Source organism: Anomaloglossus baeobatrachus, chromosome 1, assembly GCF_048569485.1.
Source record: "Anomaloglossus baeobatrachus isolate aAnoBae1 chromosome 1, aAnoBae1.hap1, whole genome shotgun sequence".
NCBI lineage: Eukaryota > Metazoa > Chordata > Amphibia > Anura > Aromobatidae > Anomaloglossus > Anomaloglossus baeobatrachus.
In genome coordinates this window covers 46,608,537-46,632,590 of record NC_134353.1, presented here as the reverse complement: position 1 = coordinate 46,632,590, position 24,054 = coordinate 46,608,537, and the positions used below count along the sequence as shown (strand labels likewise).

Here is a 24,054-nt window from a genome sequence, read left to right as displayed (position 1 = left end):
TTTTTCAGACTACTTTTTCAGACTACTTTTTCAATAGACCCTGTTAAATTAATGGGATCCATCATTCAAATGATGAGTAAATTGTCATGCCTCCGATTTGATACCTCCTGTGTTGTGGTCCATTTCCCTCTCTACTGAGCCACAGCAGGTTCGTTTGCTCTCCTGATTCTGAACACTGATTCTTTTGATATTTCTTTGAGTATGTGTGCACTTTAATACACATAACACAAATATTTTGAAATTCAAATTTGCCAGCTTTGCCAAATTTTCCACTGGAGCATCAGCGCGGCAACAGTTTACATTGATCAAGTGAGTCCTTGCTGATCCCTTCATCATGAGTCAAAACCAGACCCAATAATTTCACAAAGGAATGTCACATTAAAATAGTGTAAAAAGGACCATTAAATTGTGAACAATAGAGTTTTCCAAACCACCAAAACTACTAATTAATAATAAAGCAGAATCTAAACTCGGTGGCCCGCTTAATCCACCTCTCCCCTCGCGATTCCCCAGCCTCGCCACTCTGCCAATCCCTTCACTGGCTTCCCATCGCCCAACGACTCCAGTTCAAAACATTAACCATGACATACAAAGCCATGCACAACCTGTCTCCTCCTTACATCTGTGACCTAGTCTCCCGGTACCTACCTGCACGCAACCACAGATCCTCACAAGATCTCCTTCTCTACTCCTCTTATCTCCTCTTCCCACAATCGCGTACAAGATTTCTCCCGTGCATCCCCCATACTCTGGAACGCTCTGCCCCAGTATATCAGATTCTCACCTACCATGCAAAGCTTCAAGAGGAACCTCAAGACCCATCTCTTCCAACAAGCCTACAACCTACAATAGCCCTCAGTCCAGTACACCACTGCGCAACCAGCTCTGTCCTCACCTATTGTTCCATCACCCATTCCCTGTAGACTGTGAGCCCTCGCGGGCAGGGTTCTCTCTCCTCCTGTACCAGTCTTTTTTGTACTGTTAATGATTGTTGTACGTATGCCCTCTTTCACTTGTAAAGCGCCATGGAATAAATGGCACTATAATAATAAATAATAATAATAAAAATACTAATCTAGAATACAAACTTGGTGTGCCAATCATCCACTCTCGGCTATACTTACTGTATCCTAGTGGTCCATCTCCTTTTTGAAGAATGAAAATTTCATGATTGGTATGATAAACCTCAAATTTAACATAAATGGTGACATATAAGACTAGAAAACAAATAAAGAAACCAATTTGAGGGAATTTATGACTTTATTGAGTTACTGGGTACAAAGCCATGGTCGGCACCTCTAGTCCAAGCTGCTGAATATCTAAATTTTTTGTCTTTAAGCTGCCACATTGTTATGTTTTCCAAATGGATGTGTCAAAAATGGAAACCCCACGTATACACTGGTGGCAGCCATCATACTAATATTCATGTAGCCTCTAGACTAGTGACATTGACCCTTTACCTGGACACGTAGACTGCAAAAATTGGATGCCACCACTGCATGTCGTGTACAAATCCACTTCCAGGTCCAAATGTCAAAACCAACAAAATATTCCATGTCATCTCAATGTGCTTCACACACACCAATACATAGACTTAGCTAGCTGTTAGGTTATCAGTTCTGGGTAGTGGGGACTAATTAGTAACATATTAAATAACACTTTGTAACATAGAGAACAGAATACACAATAATAAGTGATAAGCCTTAGGTTAAGGTTATTAATTGATACTTAAAAAGCCACATACTATCACAAGGATGTACGCTTATCATCTGGGCCACACATTTAGGCATATTTGCTAGGCATAGATTGCACTAAACAAAAGCATTACAAGCTGAATGATCTACCATAAGTCTTTCATCTCTTACCTAAGATACCTGCCAACCTAATGGTTCCTGCATGCATTTCGCGCTCCCTTTCTTTTGTATGTATTCATTTTTTGTTTTTGTCCTCTGTCTGTTGAATGCTCATCTGGATCTAAAGCATAAAAGGGGCCGGAAAAGGGCAAAAACGTATAATTTTACCAGCGTTCAATGGACTTGCTTTATTATGTATCTTAACTCCAATAAAATTTGGGGATTGCATGCAAAATGGACACTGCTAAGGTTGAGTTCATGCCGGACGCATACAAGTCGGCAGGTAAGCATACAAAATGACTTCTTTAAAAAAAAATATCTTGCTAGTAAAGCCTAAAGTTCTAGAATGAATCCATTGCTTTAAATTCACTAAGAGCCTGGACCGGCGAGATGTGCTTCTTTTGGGATCCTCTTCTTACTCGGGTCTGGTATTCTTCTGGTTTTTCCCTTTTTACTAGTGGCTTCTTCTCTGGAGCCTTCATCTTCCAAGATACAACTGGTGAGTTCACCGCTGCCGTACCATAGATCTTCTGGTACTTGGTGGAGGCTACGTAAGAGGCCTTCACGGTGAGCACAACGGCATTCATCAGATTTTTGGCAGCCTGAATAAGGGACGTGGCACTGTCCAACTGCAAGAAAATAAAACACAAAGGGGTCATTTTTTTATGTATTAATGAAGATATCTTTCTTTGTTTCTCCTAAAACTAAACAAAACCAAACATGGAGTAGACTTCCAACTATGATCTAAGGCAAAGGTAAAGGTTATGAGACCTCCATTGTAGTAAGATCAGAAATGTCTGGGAGTCAAATTAGATTCCCTGAATTGATCGGGAAAAGTAGAAGAATGTCACCATTTTTAATTTCTATCTACAGAGATTAAATATATGGAAACAGCTATAGAAACTGTAAAGAAGAGAGTCTACAACCTGGAAACCTCCAGTCAACCTCCAGTTGACTACGGTTGACTATGGAGTTATAGATAACAAGTCACCAAAATTTCATCTTTATGACCAATAAAGGTTTCAATGGCTGGACCAATCCAATTAAAAATTTCTCACCATATTTAATGTAAGATCTGACGGGATGGTAGGAGGTCTAAGTCATTATTGTACTAAGCCTTTTCACGACAATTACAATATATGTACGATGTAAGTTGGGAGCAGGTGTATGGAGCATGTGATGGCTGGGTATTCCAGCCAGGACCGGCCCCTAACAAGCGTTCGTTAACCTGTTAAATTCCGCTGTCAAATTCTGACAGCGACATTTAACACTCACTGGCATTCTATAAACCCATTGGTGGTCCCATGACGTGATCACTTGTCCCTAATGGGTTGTTGTGACAGCAGAGGATCTGCTAAAGACCTCAGGGCTTGCCATCACAGCACTTCTTTGAAACACAGCCTGGCCGGGCTTCAAAGGGGACTGGGATTTTCATTATATGCAGCAATGCAGATTATAGTTCCCTATGAGGAATATTAAGAGCAGTGAAACACACATTTTTTTTCAAAGATATGAAGAAAAAGAAAAAAAAACTTCATATCACCCCCTTTTTGCCCCATTAAAAATAAATAAAAAATAAATATAATAATAATAATAATAATAATAAAAAAAAATACATATATGCTGTACCATCGCATTCAGAAAAGTCTGATCTATCAAAGTATAAAAAATATAAAAAAAAATAACCCATTCGGTAAATAGTGTAAACAAAACAAAAAAATCAAGAATGCTAAAATTAAGTTAATGGGTAGCTGCAATACTACAAAAAATGCTATGACAAGCGATCAAAATGGCATACCTATTCCAACATAGTGTAAATAAAAATGTCATCTCGTCGTTCAAAAAATAAGTCATCACACAAGTCCATTGACATAAAAATGTAAACATTATGAGTCCTCTGAATATGGCGACACATACCCCCTTTTTTTTGTTTGCAAATTTTTGACACTAAAAAATAATAAAAAAACTGGACATGTTTGGAATTGCCATAGTTGTACTGAATGTGCAGCGTAAATTTTTTTCCAAAAAGCAGTGTCTGAATTGTTTTTTATTTACAATTTCTCTACGTATGGAATTTTTTGCGACTTTTCCAATACATTAAGTGTAAAATAAATGGCATCATTCCAAAGTACAACACATCCTGCAAACAAACAAGCCCTAATACAGTTGAAACCAGAAGTTTACATATACTCTCTATAAAGACACATCAGCAGGTGTAGCGCCCCTGAGCCATCAGGAACTACAAGGTACTGCATACAGTCAAAGATGCAGGGCCTATCCCCAGGAACCCAAAAGACCAGTACCGGTAACACCAAAACATTCATACAATCCCTGTTTTCTCACCCCCAAAACTTGTGACTGGCTAGGGTTGGACCTAATGGATGGCCACTTGGGGGTGGAACTGATCCAGTCCACTAGATGACAACCAGGGAGGAGGGGTGAGATAGTCAGTAAGTGGAAGTGAAAGGAGACGAATGTAACAGTACTGATGGGAGAGTGTAGCAGTGACCTGTCAGGCTCAGGCGTGTGGTTGCCGAAGGAGTACGGTGGAGTACTCTCGGAACCATAGAACCGGCGGGGAAAACGCTCCAGGAAGACCTGATAAAATCTGCACAGTGAGGGGACCATCCAGGACTTCACCGACCTAAAAGTTCGGGGCACAGTAATGATGGGAGAACTTGGGAATGAGACAGAGATTTGGCCCAACAGGGTTCACGTTACGGACTAAGACTAAGAGACAACCAGGAGGGGACCCCAAGATGCTCCAAGCCAAGGGGACCCACCAATCAGAGACAGGTTCAGGGGAAGAAAGCCACCAGGTCACCACACTGGCACTGAAACTAACGGGACCAGTGGTGAGGACCAGCCTCCATTGGGTTGCCAGCAACAACAACACTGAGTAAAAGAACCAGTTACACTGCAATCCCTTGCGTGGCCTACCTTCTTTCCGCGCCCTGTATTATCAACAAACACCAACATCTATCCCCTGGGGTCTGGCCCTACTTGGGGAGGGCCCAACATCCAGGCTGCCATCAACATCAGCCCCAGCTGCGAGAGACTGTGCAGCGGCAGCTCCAAGTAAATAGCCACAACCGGCAAGTGGCATCATGACAACAACTTTATTATCATTCCCATGTACAGAACCTCTTTTAAGCGACTCCCAGTGTCACGGAACTGGGCAACGGCCACCCAGTGAGCTGTCCCAATAAATATATTGACTGAGTACCCCAAAGCCCTGGGGTGCATCACAGGTTTTTCGCTCTGTTCTCTATACAGACACAGCTGCAGGTTTTTCCCTCTGTTCTCTATAAATACACATCTGTAGATGTGTCTTTATAGAGAACGGAGGGAAAAACATGCAGATGTCTCTTTATAGATAGTGTATGTAAACTTCTGGTTTCAACTGTATGTGTATGTGGTCAGAAAGATTAAAAAAAGTTTTGGCACTGGGATAAAGGGGAACATAAAAATAACAAAAATTTGCAGCGTGCCTAAACAAATGACAACTAATTCCTATTAATAAGTGATTAAATGTGTTTGGTTATGAAACATCTAAGGGGTACTTTGCACGCTGCGACATTGCTAGCCGATTGTAGCGATGCCGAGCGCAATAGTCACCGCCCCCGTCGCAGATGTGATATCTTGTGATAGCTCCCGTAGCGAACATTATCACTACGGCAGCTTCACATGCACTTACCTGCCCTGCGACGTTGCTCTGGCTGGCGACCCGCCTCCTCCCTAAGGGGGCGGGTCGTGCAGCATCACAGCGACGTCACACGGCAGGCGGCCAATAGAAGCAGGGGGGCGGAGATGAGTGGGACGTAAACATCCCGCCCACCTCCTTCCTTCCTCATTGCCGGTGGAGGCAGGTAAGGAGAAGTTCCTTGCTCCTGCGGCTTCATACACAGCGATGTGTGCTGCCGCAGGAACGAGGAACAACATCGTACCTGTCGCTGCAGCGAAATTATGGAAATGACCGACACTACACAGATCACCGATTTACGACGCTTTTGTGATCGTTTATCGGTGCTTCTAGGCTTTACACGTTGCGACGTTGTTACCGGCGCTGGATGTGCGTCACTTTCGATTTGACCCCGACGACATCGCAGTAGCGATGTCGCAACGTGCAAAGTACCCTTTAGGGGCTGAATATTCTGTGAGATGCTAGGTCCACCGGTGGCTCCTTTGATGCTCCGATCTGACTCTGTTACCTATTGTCTTAAATTTCCTATCTCTGGATTTTAAGATATAATTTTATACATTTGCAAATAAAGTAGAGACACGATATCCGGATATGTTTTACCCTTTAGGCCATTGTTAATACACTTTACCAATGATTTAAGAGAAGAGAGCAAAGAAAAAGATATGTATAGAAAATAGAAGCAATGCAGCAAATCTGACGTCAGCCGCTGTTAAACGCCGGCTTTTATGTAGACGGATCACTTAAAGAAAGCCATAAAGTATAAAAAGCGGAAAACAAAACATGCATCATTTAATTAATATCAAATATCGAGAGCATAAACCAGAAATTAAACAAGAGCGTCTCCGGCCAAAGCCAGAAATATATGTTGACCATAAAAAACGCAGCTTTTAGATCCAGCAACCCCCGGTACAAGGAGGCGATTTATTACCCATAGCCGTCATATTTCTATGTGGTCCGCCGGCCTGTCTGAGCGTCAGCCAACAGATTTGTGATGGCGCATTTAATATATCCAGAAACCAAGGCAGTATACAAATAGTGAGATGTATTATATTGGCTGAAAACCCAGGCCAAAGCCACAAATTAAAGGGATTTTCCACAAGGTTTGCTTCTAATAAAAACAAGTAAAATATATGCTTAAAGGGGATTTCCATCCTGAAATTTTTGATGGATTTTTCGTGAGATTATCAACTCCCCCATTTTTGGGATTATTCTACTATGGATCCCCAATGATTATTTATATCATAAAATGGAGGTGTAAACCTCAGTGAAATATTATTTTTAGCACCCATAATTCCCACAGGAGCTACTGTGGCGCCCCTGAGGCTTCCGTCGCCACAGGTCATTGCACCCCATCAGCGGTGTGATGCCCCATTCTGGGAGAGGAAGAGAGTGAACTCCGGTCCCCTGGTAAATCCACACTACACCCATTGCTAGGGACACACAGGACCAGGGAAAGTGGCAGGCAACCCTCCCATGCTGCATGCTGAGAGGGGCTGTAAGACCCATCCCTGCTCCCATAGGGTGGTAGCTTAGCAACTGGGGAGGTGGGAGGAGCCACCAGAGAGCAGATAGAGAAAGGAAGGTCAAGTTAGTTTCAGTTTACCTCAGGGAGTGAGAGAAGCAGCATGTAGTTGGAGGAGAAGAACGAGAGAAAGGAGGGAGGAGGAGGCCTGCTGAGGCAGGCAAGGAGGAGAAAGAAGAGAAGGAAAGAAAGGGTCGCAGGGCCGCGGGTAGTCCTGTAGGTACCACGAGCTGTCCTTGTTGGGTACCGAAGCCGAGGGCCCAGAGGCGCTACGAGTAGCTGCAGGCTGCGGTGGCCTGGTCCACAGTGACATCGGTGGAGTGATTAGCTGCGACAGGGGACGGTCCCTAGAGACTGGAGGAGTGAAAAGACAATCTCCAAACAGTAAAAACCGAGGCCCAGGGACGTTGTAAGCTCCCAGGGCCAGAACCCAGAGCAGCCCTTCAGAAAAGGGGTAATCAGCCAACAGGTGACCCCCCAGCCTGGAGGCTGTAATGGAGGCCAAGCCAAGTCCATCTTAACAAAGGCAAGGCTAGTGAAGACAGCAGAGAAAGAGACACTAAGAGAGAGGGTACCGGATTTCACACTCTGAATCACCCAGAAGACGGAGGTCCCTGACAGCGGTCCCAGCAGTCCAAGGGTTCTGCCTGCCCTGACAAGAACTGTGAGTAAAAGAACTTGAACTGCACCTCTGAAGTTGCCTCAGTTATTTCATCTGCATAGACATTTACAAGCACCAACTGTGCCCCGGGCATTGCTCCACCTGTGGGGAGCAGTACTACCATTGCTGCCATAATATCATCCCGGAGGCCTCACACAGCAGCGGCGGCTTATTAGCCGCATACCACAGGTGGCGTCACGAACACAAACTTTAACTTAAGCCACTTATTCTACTGACACCCACCAGGGCCACGGAGCCGGGCCCAGCCACCACTGACTACCACCGGACTAGTCCGGCCCGGCACCGAGTGTCCCATAGCCCTGGGGTGGGCGAGTCAATTTTGGCGTCACGAACAGGATTTCGTGCCCGGTCACACCGGGTACTGTGCGCCTGGAGAACCGTGTGACAGACTGTGTACTTTACTGAGAAACCGCCGCCATTAGCGCTGCTGAGAGCGGGAAGAAGGGGGGCGTGCAAGAAGAAAGGGCGCGAAGAGAAGCCCCGCCCCCTTGTCCAAGAAAAGCGCGCGAAGCGGTGCCCGCCGTAGAAAGCGGAAGGAAAAGAAGTGGTGACCAAATAAGCTGGCCGGCTGGCAGACAGAGTTTAAAAAGCCAGACCAGCAGACAACGAAAATGTACCTTATCGCAAGCGGAGTGATGCCGGTCGTGGTGGGCTGGGCGCCAGTCTGGCGCCAGATGCAAGTGCAGCCTCCGGCCCCGCCGCCGAGAAGGGAAAGGGAGAAGCCGAGTGGCGTGGTCGAGCACCCGAGCAGTAATCCAGCAAGCGTTCCCCAGGTCGGCAGCATGGCAGAGAGGCTGCAGGAGTGTACACCTGGGACCGGGAAGATGGATCCCGAGCTGGACCTGCTCCGGGAGGAAATGCGAATCCTGGCTCGGAGACTGCGTAACCTGCAAGCAGAGGTGGACCGGCGGAGTGAAACACCGATGGTGCCGGAGAGTGTGGGCCACAGGATGGAGGCCGCGGAGCAGCGACCGGGTGAGCAATGTGAAGCCCCGACCCGTCCGGACCCACTGACCCACCAAGCGCCACCGCCCTGTCCCTCCACTGTCCCGCAGGCCTTCCCCGCCAGCCCCGCAAATGCTCGGTGGGGCACCGGAGGCCTGCCCGAAACCCCCGCAGACGGAGCCTGGGGAGGGGTGGACCCCGACCAGCTAGTGGGCCCCCTACCGAGTCCCCCTGTGAGTCTCCTGGGAGCGACATCCCCGGGAGTGCACTGGGACGCAGCGCCCATAGAGAGTAGGGGACTGCAAAAGCCCCTGCGCCCCAAGGAAACCGCACTGGCAAACGAGCTGACCTGCCGGAGATTGGTGCAGGAGTACCAGCAGGAGCGGGAGGCCCGGGAGGAGACGGCCTCAGAAGAACCGGAGTGGCGCCGCACTATGCCAGCGTGCGGCGTCTCTCCTGTCAGCAGCAGCCGCAGCACTACCTCAAGGCAGACCCAGGTCACAGAACTGAGCAGAGGTCCTGTGACAGCCACGCAAGAAACGCAGACCAGGATCTCCATGGCCTACATGCTGCCCAGGGCCCTGCCAAAGACGGACCCCTGCAATGAAGAGTAAAGATGAAGAGCTGCTGAACTGTAAATAGCCCCTGTTTGCCCCTCATTCTTTTCGAAGACGACACCCTTTCCTGCTGTGTTTTGCCCCTTATTCTTTTTGAAGACGTCACCCCCCATGTTATGTGCTACCGGGCCACTGAACTGGAATGTGGGCCTCGGTGGAAGTGTATGTGGCATGTCATACCAGGCCACTGGACTTAGTGGCTGGTATGTTGTTTATGTGTCCTATGTAACCAGGCCATTGGACTTAATGGCTGGTTGATTGTGTCATTTTGTTTGATTGAAAGAAACGAACTGCTGGGCTACTGGACTTGTTGTAGCCAAAAATGTAATTAGTTGCACCTGTTGTGCCCCCTACCAGAATTATGGGGGATTTGCCAAACCGTGCAATGGACTGAAAGTGCACACTTAGAGTTTTCTTTATAAGAAGTTCGCAACGTTCACTGATATGTGCCTCCCATAAAGGGAAGAAATGTTTTATTGTTTTATGTTTTGCATAACAAAAATTTTGCAGTTTCTCCACATGTTTTTGTTGTTTTTCAGCCCGAGGACGTGCTGGGATTTGCTGTGGGGGAGTGTGGCGCCCCTGAGGCTTCCGTCGCCACAGGTCATTGCACCCCATCAGCGGTGTGATGCCCCATTCTGGGAGAGGAAGAGAGTGAACTCCGGTCCCCTGGTAAATCCACACTACACCCATTGCTAGGGACACACAGGACCAGGGAAAGTGGCAGGCAACCCTCCCATGCTGCATGCTGAGAGGGGCTGTAAGACCCATCCCTGCTCCCATAGGGTGGTAGCTTAGCAACTGGGGAGGTGGGAGGAGCCACCAGAGAGCAGATAGAGAAAGGAAGGTCAAGTTAGTTTCAGTTTACCTCAGGGAGTGAGAGAAGCAGCATGTAGTTGGAGGAGAAGAACGAGAGAAAGGAGGGAGGAGGAGGCCTGCTGAGGCAGGCAAGGAGGAGAAAGAAGAGAAGGAAAGAAAGGGTCGCAGGGCCGCGGGTAGTCCTGTAGGTACCACGAGCTGTCCTTGTTGGGTACCGAAGCCGAGGGCCCAGAGGCGCTACGAGTAGCTGCAGGCTGCGGTGGCCTGGTCCACAGTGACATCGGTGGAGTGATTAGCTGCGACAGGGGACGGTCCCTAGAGACTGGAGGAGTGAAAAGACAATCTCCAAACAGTAAAAACCGAGGCCCAGGGACGTTGTAAGCTCCCAGGGCCAGAACCCAGAGCAGCCCTTCAGAAAAGGGGTAATCAGCCGACAGGTGACCCCCCAGCCTGGAGGCTGTAATGGAGGCCAAGCCAAGTCCATCTTAACAAAGGCAAGGCTAGTGAAGACAGCAGAGAAAGAGACACTAAGAGAGAGGGTACCGGATTTCACACTCTGAATCACCCAGAAGACGGAGGTCCCTGACAGCGGTCCCAGCAGTCCAAGGGTTCTGCCTGCCCTGACAAGAACTGTGAGTAAAAGAACTTGAACTGCACCTCTGAAGTTGCCTCAGTTATTTTATCTGCATAGACATTTACAAGCACCAACTGTGCCCCGGGCATTGCTCCACCTGTGGGGAGCAGTACTACCATTGCTGCCATAATATCATCCCGGAGGCCTCACACAGCAGCGGCGGCTTATTAGCCGCATACCACAGGTGGCGTCACGAACACAAACTTTAACTTAAGCCACTTATTCTACTGACACCCACCAGGGCCACGGAGCCGGGCCCAGCCACCACTGACTACCACCGGACTAGTCCGGCCCGGCACCGAGTGTCCCATAGCCCTGGGGTGGGCGAGTCACTACATGCACATTCATACAATCCAAAAAATATATATACTTCATATATACAGTCAGAAACACGGAAATATGTAGAACGGAGGCAGCAGCTCTCTCTCCCCTCTCATTGCAGGAAGTCTCAGCACAATCATTTACCAACTAAAGCTGCAGAAAGTCAAAGCTTTGTCTTTTTATGTACACATAGCAAAAAATCTTTTTTTTTACATAATATGTTTTTGCAATTTTCTTGGTAAAGCCGAACATATGTGGTTACATACCTTGTTTGTTGGTATAAAAGGAAAAATTTAGCATGCTTTAATCTGTTTAGAGTAATTATTCAAGAGAGGGAGAAGGTGAGCTGTGATATCTCCTTTTGTAAATGATGGATCCTGTGTTATCAGCTATATAGAGAGGGGATATCAGTAATTATACAGGAGGATGATGAGGAGGTGAGTTGTGATATTACTTATTGCTTTATGGAGGTGTTATCTGTCATTGTACAGGAGCAGGAGGGGGAGGTGAGCTGTGACATCAACCAGTGGCATACTGTCAATGGTGGCACACCACGCGGCAACTATGGGGCACATGAGTCATGGGGCTTGGTGCTCCCTCTCCTGTCATCACACAAACAATGATGAAAGAGGGAGCACTTTGTTCTATCCTTAATCAATTTCCCGCAGAGTGTGGTTACGTCACTACTGTGCACCGCTGTGCTAAAACATGCAGGACGCTCTGACCGGAGCAGAGGTGAACACTTGTTTAGATTTTTTTTAATCAGTGAGTACACAATGATCAGAGGTCTATGAGGGTGCATTAAATGGTATGTGGGCCGTATAATACAATATGAAGGGTTATGGGTGATACCTTATACATTGACTATGAGGGGTGCGGTATTATACATGGAGGACTATGGGGTGCATTATAATATATGGAGGACTATGGGGAAAGCATTATACAGTAATACATAGAGGGCTATGGGGGTGCATTATAATACATGGAGGACTATGGGGGTGCATTATAATATGTGGTGGACTATGGGGTGAATTATAATATGTGGAGGACTATGGGGTGAATTATAATATGTGGAGGACTATGGGGGTGCATTATAATATGTGGTGGACTATGGGGTGAATTATAATATGTGGAGGACTATGGGGTGAATTATAATATGTGGAGGGCTATGGGGAAAGCAATATACAGTAATACATGGAGGACTATGGGGGTGCATTATAATACATGGAGGACTATGGGGGTGCATTATAATATGTGGTGGACTATGGGGTGAATTATAATATGTGGAGGACTATGGGGTGAATTATAATATGTGGAGGGCTATGGGGAAAGCAATATACAGTAATACATGGAGGGCTATGGGGGTGCATTATAATACATGGAGGACTATGGGGGTGCATTATAATACACGGAGGACTATGGGGGTGTATTATAATACATGGAGGACTATGGGGGTGCATTATAATATGTGGCGGACTATGGGGTGAATTATAATATGTGGAGGACTATGGGGTGAATTATAATATGTGGAGGGCTAAGTGGAAAGCAATATACAGTAATACATGGAGGGCTATGGGGGTGCATGATAATACATGGAGGACTATGGGGGTGAATTATAATACATGGAGGACTATGGGGATGCATTATAATACATGGAGGACTATGGGGGTGAATTATAATACATGGAGGACTATGGGGGTGCATTATAATACATGGAGGACTATGGGGGTGCATTATAATATGTGGCGGACTATGGGGTGAATTATAATATGTGGAGGACTATGGGGTGAATTATAATATGTGGAGGGCTATGGGGAAAGCAATATACAGTAATACATGGAGGGCTATGGGGGTGCATTATAATACATGGAGGACTATGGGGGTGCATTATAATACATGCAGGACTATGAGGGCTACATTATTATACATGGAGGACTATGGGTGCTGCATTATAATATATGGAGAGATATGGAGGTGCATTAGAATATATGGAGGACTATGGGGGCAGCATTATAATATATGGAGGACTATTGGGTGCAAAATAATATATGGAGGACTATGGGGTAAATTATAATACATGGAGGCCTATGTGAGGTGCATTATAATAACTGGAGGACTATGAGGGCTACTTTATATATGGACGACTATGCGAAGTGCATTATCTTACATGGAGAACTATGGGGGTGCATTATGATACATGGAGGACTATGAGGGTGCATTCTAATATATGAAGGGATATGTGGGACCCATTATACTATAAAGGAAGTCTATGTGGGGGCCATTAAAGTATTTGGAGAGCCATGAGGGAGCCTCTATACTTTATGGAGGGCCATTATACTGTTTACAAGCAATTATGCAGGGTGAAGGTTCGTGTGCTGAGGGAAAGATGTATATCAGAGCATGAGAAAGCTGTGTGCTGAGGACAAGATGGATATCAGAACATGGGAAACATGAGTGCTGAGGGAAAGAGCCAAGTGTTAGCGTCACAATCCCTTCCCTCAAGTGTCAGCTTCATTATATCATAACCTGAATGTCGATGTCATTATCCTGTACCTCAGGTGTCGGTGTACAGTTGGGGGGCAGCTTCAAACTTTGCACCGGGCCCTCAAACTGACATCAACTATTGTTAATGGTCGATCCTCTGTTATCCTGGGTTGTATAGAGGTTTTACCTGTAATTGTCATCAAATCTGTGATGATAATGTGACTGCCAAAATGTGTACTGCGAGCAACAGGAAGTGTGCGCATAGCATTAGGCCTACTGACAATTGTTATGAAAAATTAGAAAACATTACAAAAGGCACAGATTCTACTCCTGTGTTTAATGCCAATGATAGTTCCACAGTCATAAACATAAGATACAGTCATATTGTGAATGGTCAACAGCCAAGGAGTCTCACCCAACAGGCCAAAGAAACACTTGTCGGGAAACACGGAATAATATAGAATTGCAGACACTACACTGATGGGAGGACATGTTGGGCTGAAGTACATTGGATTTAAACTCTAGTTGTAACTTATTATATGTATTTTATGTGCGTTGTGTACTATATATATATATATATATATATATATATATATATATATATAAAGCTAAGTGTATGTGTTTGTGTGAGTGTATGTATATATGTGTGTGTGTGTGCATGTGTGTCTGCTAAAGGAATCCGAACCATCGCATTTACAATCACAACACTTTGCACAGATGCCTCATGTGACTCAGGGAAAGTCATAGACTATGTTTTGACAAGAAAATTTAACCCCGCGCTTTACAGTTACTCTCCAAAACACATGCCTTCATTAAAGTGAATGGAGCTGCGAGCTACAGGCTATTAATAGGAGGTATGATTGGTTTGCTATGGGAACAAATGACATTCATAGTATAACAAGCTTATGTGTGAGGTAATATGATGTTGGTGGAGAGACAGACACAGAGAGACACAGACTGAGAGACAGACAGACAGAGACAGACAGACAGACACAGACAGAGAAAGAGGCACACAGGGAAAGAGACAAAGACAAACAGAGACAGATAGGAAAAAAAAAGCGAGCCAGACAGACAGAGACAGACAGAAAGACACACAGGGAAAGAGTCAGACAGAGAGACAGACAAAGACAGACCTGGAAAGAGACAGACCTGGAAAGAGACAAACCTGGAAAGAGACAGACCTCAAAAGAGACAAACCTGGAAAGAGACAGACCTGGAAAGAGATAGGCAGCAAAAGAGACAGACAAAGACAGATGGGGAAAGAGACAGACGGGGAAAGAGACAGATGGGGAAAGAGACAGACGGGAAAAGAGACAGACGGGAAAAGAGACACGGGAAAAGAGACAGATGGGGAAAGAGACAGATAGGGAAAGTGACAGATGGGGAAAGAGACAGACACAGAGAGGGAGAGACAGACACACAAAGATAGAGAGAGACAGAGAGACTGATACAGAGACAGACAGAGAGATAGATACAGACAGTCACACAGAAACAGACAGGGAAAGAGACAGACAGACAGGCAGACAGATAGAGACTGGGAGAGAGACAGAGAGACAGTTACTATCCCGGGCAACGCCGGACACTACAGCTAATATATATATATATATATATATATATATATACAGTTAGGTCCAGAAATATTTGGACAGTGACACAATTTTCGCGAGTTGGGCTCTGCATGCCACCACATTGGATTTGAAATGAAACTGTCGCGGGCGGAGGAGGGGACGCCACGCTCTCCCACTGCTGCTCGGGTCCGGCCGCCGCGGCTGCTGCGGCCTGCTGCTGCTCGGTGGCTCGAGCGATGAGCCGGATCCCGGGGACTCTAGCGGCGCTCCTCGCCCGTGAGTGAAAGGGGGGTTGTTGGGGGTGGGGATGGTTTATTGTCCGTGACGCCACCCACGGTTGTGGTGATTTGGTTGACACCACCGCTGCTCTGTATGGGGATCCCGGGAAGGATGGTATGGAGCAGCCAGTTGTTGTGTTGCCCCTCCGTGGGTAGGGGTTGGTGATCCCGGGCCCCAGTGAGGAAGTGGGGGATGCAGGGCTTGGTGGGCGCAGGGACGCGGGGGCAGCGCAGTGCCTTGCGGCACTGTGGTACTCACTCAGCCTGAGACGTGGACACAGTTTTTCGGTAAACCACACGGCTGGAAAGACGGTTCCCACGGACGGCTGCACTTGCTCTCCCAGTAGGTAACGGTGATGTCCCTTTGACCTGCACCTAATGTTTCTGTGTTGGTAGCGATGGGTTCCCACCGGTAACCCGCTCCCCGGCTTGGATATGGGCCGAAGGAGCCCTGCTTTGCCCGCAGACGCTGGCCCCGAGGAACTGCTGCCCTGGCGGTGGCAGTGTTCCTCCTTAATGGTTGGACTTTTGCCTTCAGTCGGGACTTGGTTGTTGGGGGATCGACGGATGTCACTGACGGATTTGGCAAATTATGGCGACTCCTAGCCTTGCCGGGGTCCGAGAGGCCCCTGCCCTGGTGCTGACTGTCCTTCGTATACTGCTCCAGACCGCCGGGCCACTACCCGTCCGCGGTCCTTCCAGCAACCTCCGAGCAGTCTCCCTCCAGACAATCACCGCTGTTGCTGACCTTGCTGACACTGTCCTGCACTTAGCCGGACCAACTTCAGGGCTTTCTACGCTCACTTTTGCTCTTTTCTTCTTTGCTCCACTACCACTTCACTTTCACTTAGCTCCTCTACCACTTCCTTCTACTTTCACTTCCCTCACTGTTCTCAAGCTCTTCCCTGAGCTGACTGACTGGTTCCTCCCGCCTCCAGGTCTGTGTACTCCTCGGTGGGCGGAGCCAACCACCTGGCCCACCCCCTGGTGTGAACATCAGCCCCTGGAGGAAGGCAACAAGGATTTTAGTAACTTTGGTGTTCCTAACTGGGATGTAGGGTGTGGTGGTGTGATGACCTGTGACCCCTTGCTTGTCCAGGGCGTCACATTCCCCCTTAGCAAAATGCAGACCGTCCGCGGGCTGCCCGTCCAACACCGGTCTTATTTTCTATAAATGTATAAAAAGTAACATATAAAGCATAACATCATCCCACACCGGGAGGCACATTTCTTAAACGTTACTAAACGGTTTTACGGGTACGGTTTCCGCTCTCTCCCACCCAAGCAACCTGGCCCTGATGCTGCCCCTAAAGCCCAGGCAGCACCCCTTTACCCACAGTGCAGCACACGTTACCCGAGCGGGATCTGTCCTTTCCCTCCAGAGGGTAGCCACCGGTTCCTTTGGTGGCTGGTCCCCAGCCTGCTCTGCTGAGGGCCCTCCCTCCAACCTGCCTCTCCGGAGGCAGCAACTGCGGAAAACGGTACAGTAAAACAACATATTTACAAGCAACTTAACATTTGTGGTTGCCCTGCAAGTTCACGGGCTTGTCCATGGATAGTTCCCATGCTAACTTGTTAAACGGTCCCCACGGGGACAACGGTGCCGACTCCGGCCGGTTCAATCACTGTTAATCAGGTGAAGTACACGGTAATCATCATTTTTCATCATTCTCAAAACTTTTTAAACTTTCAAACAACACTCTGGTGGTCCCAACGGGGACTGGACAACGGTGCTCCGCTGCCCTACTCTGGATCTTCGGCGGAGGCGGACCCATCCTCTGCCACCAGCACATCAAACATGCAATGACATGCCTGCTGTGACAGGGGTACCCTGTACCCATTTCCACCGGTACGCGGGGTATGGACAACCACAGGGTCTCCTACATAGCGGGAAAGCTCACTTGCCTCTGCAAACTGAACAGCGGACCCGGGGCTGGGGCAGGAGTCGTCATCTCTGGTTCCTGCGTCAGGCGGGTTGCCGCCAGCTGTCGCAGCCTCCTGGCTTCCAGCATCCAGCATTTCAGACCCTTCTGCGGTAGCACGGGGCAGCAGATTAGGCGAGCTTATACTGAGGCGCCCCATAAGTAACGGCAAGGGTGTTGCATAGGCCGAGACTAGGCCGGGCCCCTCAGCCGCAGCGGCCGGTCCTGGTAGGACATAGGGACGTGGGTCACCAGTCGGTTCTGCTACATCCATTTCCCCTCCGTACATCGGGGCAGTTGTAAGCAGCTCCTCCACCTCGTTGGTCCACTGCTCCATCATCCGGAAGATCTGATCCTGCTGACGCTGGTGGAATTGCATCACCCGGGCCTTCATCCAGGCCATGGTCTCGGGCTCAGGGTCTGGCACAGTCTCTACTGGGGCTTCTGGCACCATGCTGTTAAGGGGCCGCGGTCCTCGCGGTTCCCCCTGGTGCACTTCAGGGCCATCCTGGACGTCTGCAGCCGGCTGGTCCGCCGTAGCGGCTGGGCAGGGTATCGCTACCGGTTGGGCAGGTAGCGGGCCTAATGGCAGGGCGGCAGCAGTTATCACGGGTAGCGGGGAGAGAGGCAGGGTGAGCGGAAGCCGGCCGGGCCCCTCAGCTCCAACGGCCGATCCCTTAGGAATGCAGGGGCGTGGGTCGCTTACCCGCTCCTCCAACTCCTCTTTAACCTCGCGCCTCCACATAGCAGCCATCACGTCCGCCATGTCGGTCTCCCACTCCTCCATGAGGAGCTGCATCTTAACCTGCAGCCGTTGGTAGAGCTGCGCGGTCTGGATCTCCACCCACGCCGCGGTTCCAGGTGCGGGGGCTACGGTGTTGCGGGACGGCATCCACATGCTGCTGGCGGCTTTTCCCAGGAACAAGATGTCTGCAGAGTCTTGGCGTCCCTGCTTTTATAGCTGCTCTCACATGCAGCCAGCCGCCATCGCATCCCCCTTAGCTCCTTTCCGGCCCCTCCTTTATTTGGGCGGAGTTTTGGCCTTCGCGCCTCTGCTACTCGAGAAGACGCTCGAGCGGGAACTTTTCGCGCCAAAGATGGCGACTTCTGGAAATTTTCAGCCGGATACCTCCGGCGGTTACAAGGCGCACCTCTACCCAACGGCAGAGCGGTAAGATCCTGTTCGTGATGCCAAGTTGTCGCGGGCGGAGGAGGGGACGCCACGCTCTCCCACTGCTGCTCGGGTCCGGCCGCCGCGGCTGCTGCGGCCTGCTGCTGCTCGGTGGCTCGAGCGATGAGCCGGATCCCGGGGACTCTAGCGGCGCTCCTCGCCCGTGAGTGAAAGGGGAGTTGTTGGGTGTGGGGATGGTTTATTGTCCGTGACGCCACCCACGGTTGTGGTGATTTGGTTGACACCACCGCTGCTCTGTATGGGGATCCAGGGAAGGATGGTATGGAGCAGCCAGTTGTTGTGTTGCCCCTCCGTGGGTAGGGGTTGGTGATCCCAGGCCCCAGTGAGGAAGTGGGGGATGCAGGGCTTGGTGGGCGCAGGGACGCGGGGGCAGCGCGGTGCCTTGCGGCACTGTGGTACTCACTCAGCCTGAGACGTGGACACAGTTTTTCGGTAAACCACACGGCTGGAAAGACGGTTCCCACGGACGGCTGCACTTGCTCTCCCAGTAGGTAACGGTGATGTCCCTTTGACCTGCACCTAATGTTTCTGTGTTGGTAGCGATGGGTTCCCACCGGTAACCCACTCCCCGGCTTGGATATGGGCCGGAGGAGCCCTGCTTTGCCCGCAGACGCTGGCCCCGAGGAACTGGTGCCCTGGCGGTGGCGGTGTTCCTCCTTAATGGTTGGACTTTTGCCTTCAGTCGGGACTTGGTTGTTGGGGGATCGAAGTCCCCTTCACTGACGGATTTGGCAAATTATGGCGACTCCTAGCCTTGCCGGGGTCCGAGAGGCCCCTGCCCTGGTGCTGACTGTCCTTCGTATACTGCTCCAGACCGCCGGGCCACTACCCGTCCGCGGTCCTTCCAGCAACCTCTGAGCAGTCCCCCTCCAGACAATCACCGCTGTTGCTGACCTTGCTGACACTGTCCTGCACTTAGCCGGACCAACTTCAGGGCTTTCTACGCTCACTTTTGCTCTTTTCTTCTTTGCTCCACTACCACTTCACTTTCACTTAGCTCCTCTACCACTTCCTTCTACTTTCACTTCCCTCACTGTTCTCAAGCTCTTCCCTGAGCTGACTGACTGGTTCCTCCCGCCTCCAGGGCTGTGTACTCCTTGGTGGGAGGAGCCAACCGCCTGGCCCACCCCCTGGTGTGAACATCAGCCCCTGGAGGAAGGCAACAAGGATTTTAGTAGCTTTGGTGTTCCTAACTGGGATGTAGGGTGTGGTGGTGTGATGACCTGTGACCCCTGGCTTGCCCAGGGCGTCACAAAATCTCTACAACAGAATTCAAGTGCAGATTGTAACATTTAATTTGAAGGTTTGAACAAAAATATCTGATAGAAATTGTAGGAATTGTACACATTTCTTTAAAAACACTCCACATTTTAGGAGGTCAAAAGTAATTGGACAAATAAACCAAACCCAAACAAAATATTTTTATTTTCAATATTTTGTTGCGAATCCTTTGGAGGCAATCACTGCCTTAAGTCTGGAACCCATAGACATCACCAAACGCTGGGTTTCCTCCTTCTTAATGCTTTGCGAGGCCTTTACAGCCGCAGCCTTCAGGTCTTGCTTGTTTGTGGGTGTTTGTGGGTCTTTCCGTCTTAAGTCTGGATTTGAGCAAGTGAAATGCATGCTCAATTGGGTTAAGATCTGGTGATTGACTTGGCCATTGCAGAATGTTCCACTTTTTTGCACTCATGAACTCCTGGGTAGCTTTGGCTGTATGCTTGGGGTCATTGTCCATCTGTACTATGAAGCGCCGTCCGATCAACTTTGCAGCATTTGGCTGAATCTGGGCTGAAAGTATATCCCGGTACACTTCAGAATTCATCCGGCTACTCTTGTCTGCTGTTATGTCATCAATAAACACAAGTGACCCAGTGCCATTGAAAGCCATGCATGCCCATGCCATCACATTGCCTCCACCATGTTTTACAGAGGATGTGGTGTGCCTTGGATCATGTGCCGTTCCCTTTCTTCTCCAAACTTTTTTCTTCCCATCATTCTGGTACAGATTGATCTTTGTCTCATCTGTCCATAGAATACTTTTCCAGAACTGAGCTGGCTTCATGAGGTGTTTTTCAGCAAATTTAACTCTGGCCTGTCTATTTTTGGAATTGATGAATGGTTTGCATCTAGATGTGAACCCTTTGCATTTATTTTCATGGAGTCTTCTCTTTACTGTTGACTTAGAGACAGATACACCTACTTCACTGAGAGTGTTCTGGACTTCAGTTGATGTTGTGAACGGGTTCTTCTTCACCAAAGAAAGTATGCGGCGATCATCCACCACTGTTGTCTTCCGTGGACGCCCAGGCCTTCTTGAGTTCCCAAGCTCACCAGTCAATTCCTTTTTTCTCAGAATGTACCCGACTGTTGATTTTGCTACTCCAAGCATGTCTGCTATCTCTCTGATGGATTTTTTCTTTTCTTTCAGCCTCCGGATGTTCTGCTTCACCTCAATTGAGAGTTCCTTAGACCGCATGTTGTCTGGTCACAGCAACAGCTTCCAAATGCAAAACCACACACCTGTAATCAACCCCAGACCTTTTAACTACTTCATTGATTACAGGTTAACGAGGGAGACACCTTCAGAGTTAATTGCAGCCCTTAGAGTCCCTTGTCCAATTACTTTTGGTCCCTTGAAAAAGAGGAGGCTATGCATTACAGAGCTATGATTCCTAAACCCTTTCTCCGATTTGGATGTGAAAACTCTCATATTGCAGCTGGGAGTGTGCACTTTCAGCCCATATTATATATATAATTGTATTTCTGAACATGTTTTTGTAAACAGCTAAAATAACAAAACTTGTGTCACTGTCCAAATATTTCTGGACCTAACTGTATATATATAATTTTTTTTTTTTCTGTTATTATAAATTGCAGATAAGTGTTTCCATTTGCGCTGCTCTGGTCTTTCCTCCGTTCCGGTCCTCCATGGCAGCCGGTCTTCACTTCTTCACCAGGCATTTTTGCTTTGGTATCTTTGGGCACGTGTTGCACTTAATATGTCCTGCGGTTTTGTGATGTTGCAATGTGACCCTCGTGACATCCCGTGAGACCAAATGCTATAACAGGGGATTGCAAGCAACAGCGGTGTCCATGATGTCTGGGGCAAAAGTGAAGACTGGCTTCAATTGATGCTAGACCATGGAAATGTGAAACAAATTGGCTAAATCTATATAGAATTTGTTCGTTTTATAAGCATACAATTTTCTTTGTAGAAGTTCTTCAAATATGATAAATGCTGTGTCAGTAAAGGGTACGGTAGCAAGAATATCCAGAACATGAAGGAGATGACAAAGGACACTCGACATTTCCATATTAAGTGGAGCAGTGACACAGATCTAACTATGGTAATGTTATTTATATACTCGGGGATACATGTAATACTGTGTCAAGTCCTATATATCAGGCACAGACAAATACATATTAAGTGTAAGCCGTGATACAAAGAGGCACAATCCACACATGACAGTCTGGCCTACAAATAATGTGACGGCCTAAATAGGCACAAAAAGACTTTGTAACGTTCCTTTGAATAAAAGGGAAGTGAAAACCCTCCGGCAATACCGGGAGTTTGTAATTGGCGGAGTGACTTTGTCACACCCCGGCAGGAGAACACATTTTATACAATGAGAAAGTATGAGCAATGCTCTAGAAACCCATATATATATACATATATTTACATGAGGTGTGAGTAATTTATGGGATTTATGTGCTATATAAATTTGCATTTTTACTGTATATCCAATGTAAATTTAATTAGATATTTGATTCTGATAGAAAGCTTTGCAAAGTCATTTACACAACATAAATGGCTGATTGGTGAGGATATGACCCTGTTTACAATTAGTAAGTTCAGAAGAACACGATATAATCATCTTTATAATAGATATAGCTGGATAGGACTGGATAGGTGGAGCAGAGGAGAGCAGCAGTGCTAGAGAGTAAGAGCAGACAAGCGCAGCAGTGCTAGAGAGTTTGCTAGAGAGTAAGAGCAGAGGAAAACAGAAGTGCTAAAGAGTAAAGGCCACTTTACACACAGCGACATTTCTAGCAATGTCTCTGGTGAAAGCACCCTCCCCCGTCGGTTGTGCGTCACGGGCAAATCACTGCCTGTGGCGCACAACATCGCTAGGACCCGTCACATGTACTTACCTGCTTAGCGACGTCGCTGTCACCGGCAAACCGCCTCCTTTCTAAGGAGGCGGTTCGTTCGGCGTCACAGCGGCGTCACTAAGCGGCCGCCCAATAGAAGCGGAGGGGCGGAGATGAACGGCCGGAATATCCCGCCCACCTCCTTCCTTCCTCATTGGCTGCACTTACGATGTTGTTCCTCATTCCTGCGGTGTCACACATAGCAACAATATTTGGGATTAGAACGACGTGTCAACGATCAAAGATTCGGTGAGTAATTTTGATCGTTAATGGTCGTTCATGCATTTCACACGCAACGACGGTGCTAACAAGGCCGAATGTGCATCAGGAATTCCGTGACCCCAACAACATCTCATTAGTGATGTCGTTGCGTGTAAAGCCCCCTTACGAGCAGAGGAGAGCAGCAGTGCTAGAGGGTAGGAGCAAAGAAAAGCACAAGTGCTAGAGAGTACAAGCAAAGGCGAGCAGAGCTTCAGGCAAAGAATGAGCTGTAGCAATGAGCAGTGACCTCACTCAGGTTAGTTGAGGTCACAGCTGGAAGTTCCCACGGCCCTCCACTTGTGATCACAGGTAACCTGACCTCAGGGGACCTTTCGGGGTGAGGTCACTAAGTTCTTTGAGGTCCCCTGAGGTCAGGTTAACTGTGGTCACAGGTTTAGGGCAGTGGGAACCTCCAGCAGTGATGACAACTAACCTGAGTGATGTCACCATTCATTGCTATGGCTCATTTTCTGCCTGAAGCTCACCGCAGGTTGTCATGGTCTATGGCCTCCCAGTGTCAATTCAGATGTAGCAGAGCTGGAATCATCATGGGACCTTGTATTGATTACATTGGGCCTGTATGTGTTCGGGGTTAGTAAAGAGGTGAAAGAGGATGGGTTTTTTTTGTATTTCATTACAAATCAAGGATTTTTTTGGTGTTTGTGTTTATTTATTTTCACTTACAGATGAGTAATGGAGGTAGTCTCATAGACGCCTCCAATTACTAACCTAGGGCTTAGTGTCAGCTGTGGGCTGCCATTAACCCCTTATTACCCTGATTGCCATTGCATCAAAGCAATCGGGGGGAGTCGAGTAAAGTTCTGGGATTGTTGCATCCAATGGATGTGGAAATCCAGGGTGCAGTTGTGAGCTGCTCCCCAGACTGAGAATATCAGCCCCCAGCTGTTGGGCTTTATCTTGGCTGGTTATCAAAAATGGAAGGGACTGCATGCCAATTTTTTTAAATTATTTAAACAATTTAAAAAAAAACCAAAACAAACATATGCGATTCCTCTTTTATTTTGATACACAGTCAAGATAAGTTCATGGCTGGGGGCTGCAGCTTGTAGCCGTTGACTTTATCTATGCTGGTATCAAATA

At 47.9% G+C, this 24,054-nt stretch overlaps 1 protein-coding gene across 2 annotated transcripts in view; it reads right to left on the bottom strand.

Moving 5' to 3' along the window:
- Positions 1-1,241: 1,241 nt before the first annotated feature.
- CTNNA2 (catenin alpha 2) overlaps positions 1,242-24,054 on the bottom strand; it is a 3,064,502-nt gene continuing 3,041,689 nt past the window's right edge. For both annotated transcript variants that reach the window (XM_075346593.1, XM_075346583.1), the window contains exon 20: positions 1,242-2,482. In XM_075346593.1, the coding sequence (XP_075202708.1) occupies positions 2,195-2,482 (288 nt within the window). In that variant the 3' untranslated portion in view covers positions 1,242-2,194. The remainder of the gene's footprint in view (positions 2,483-24,054) is intronic.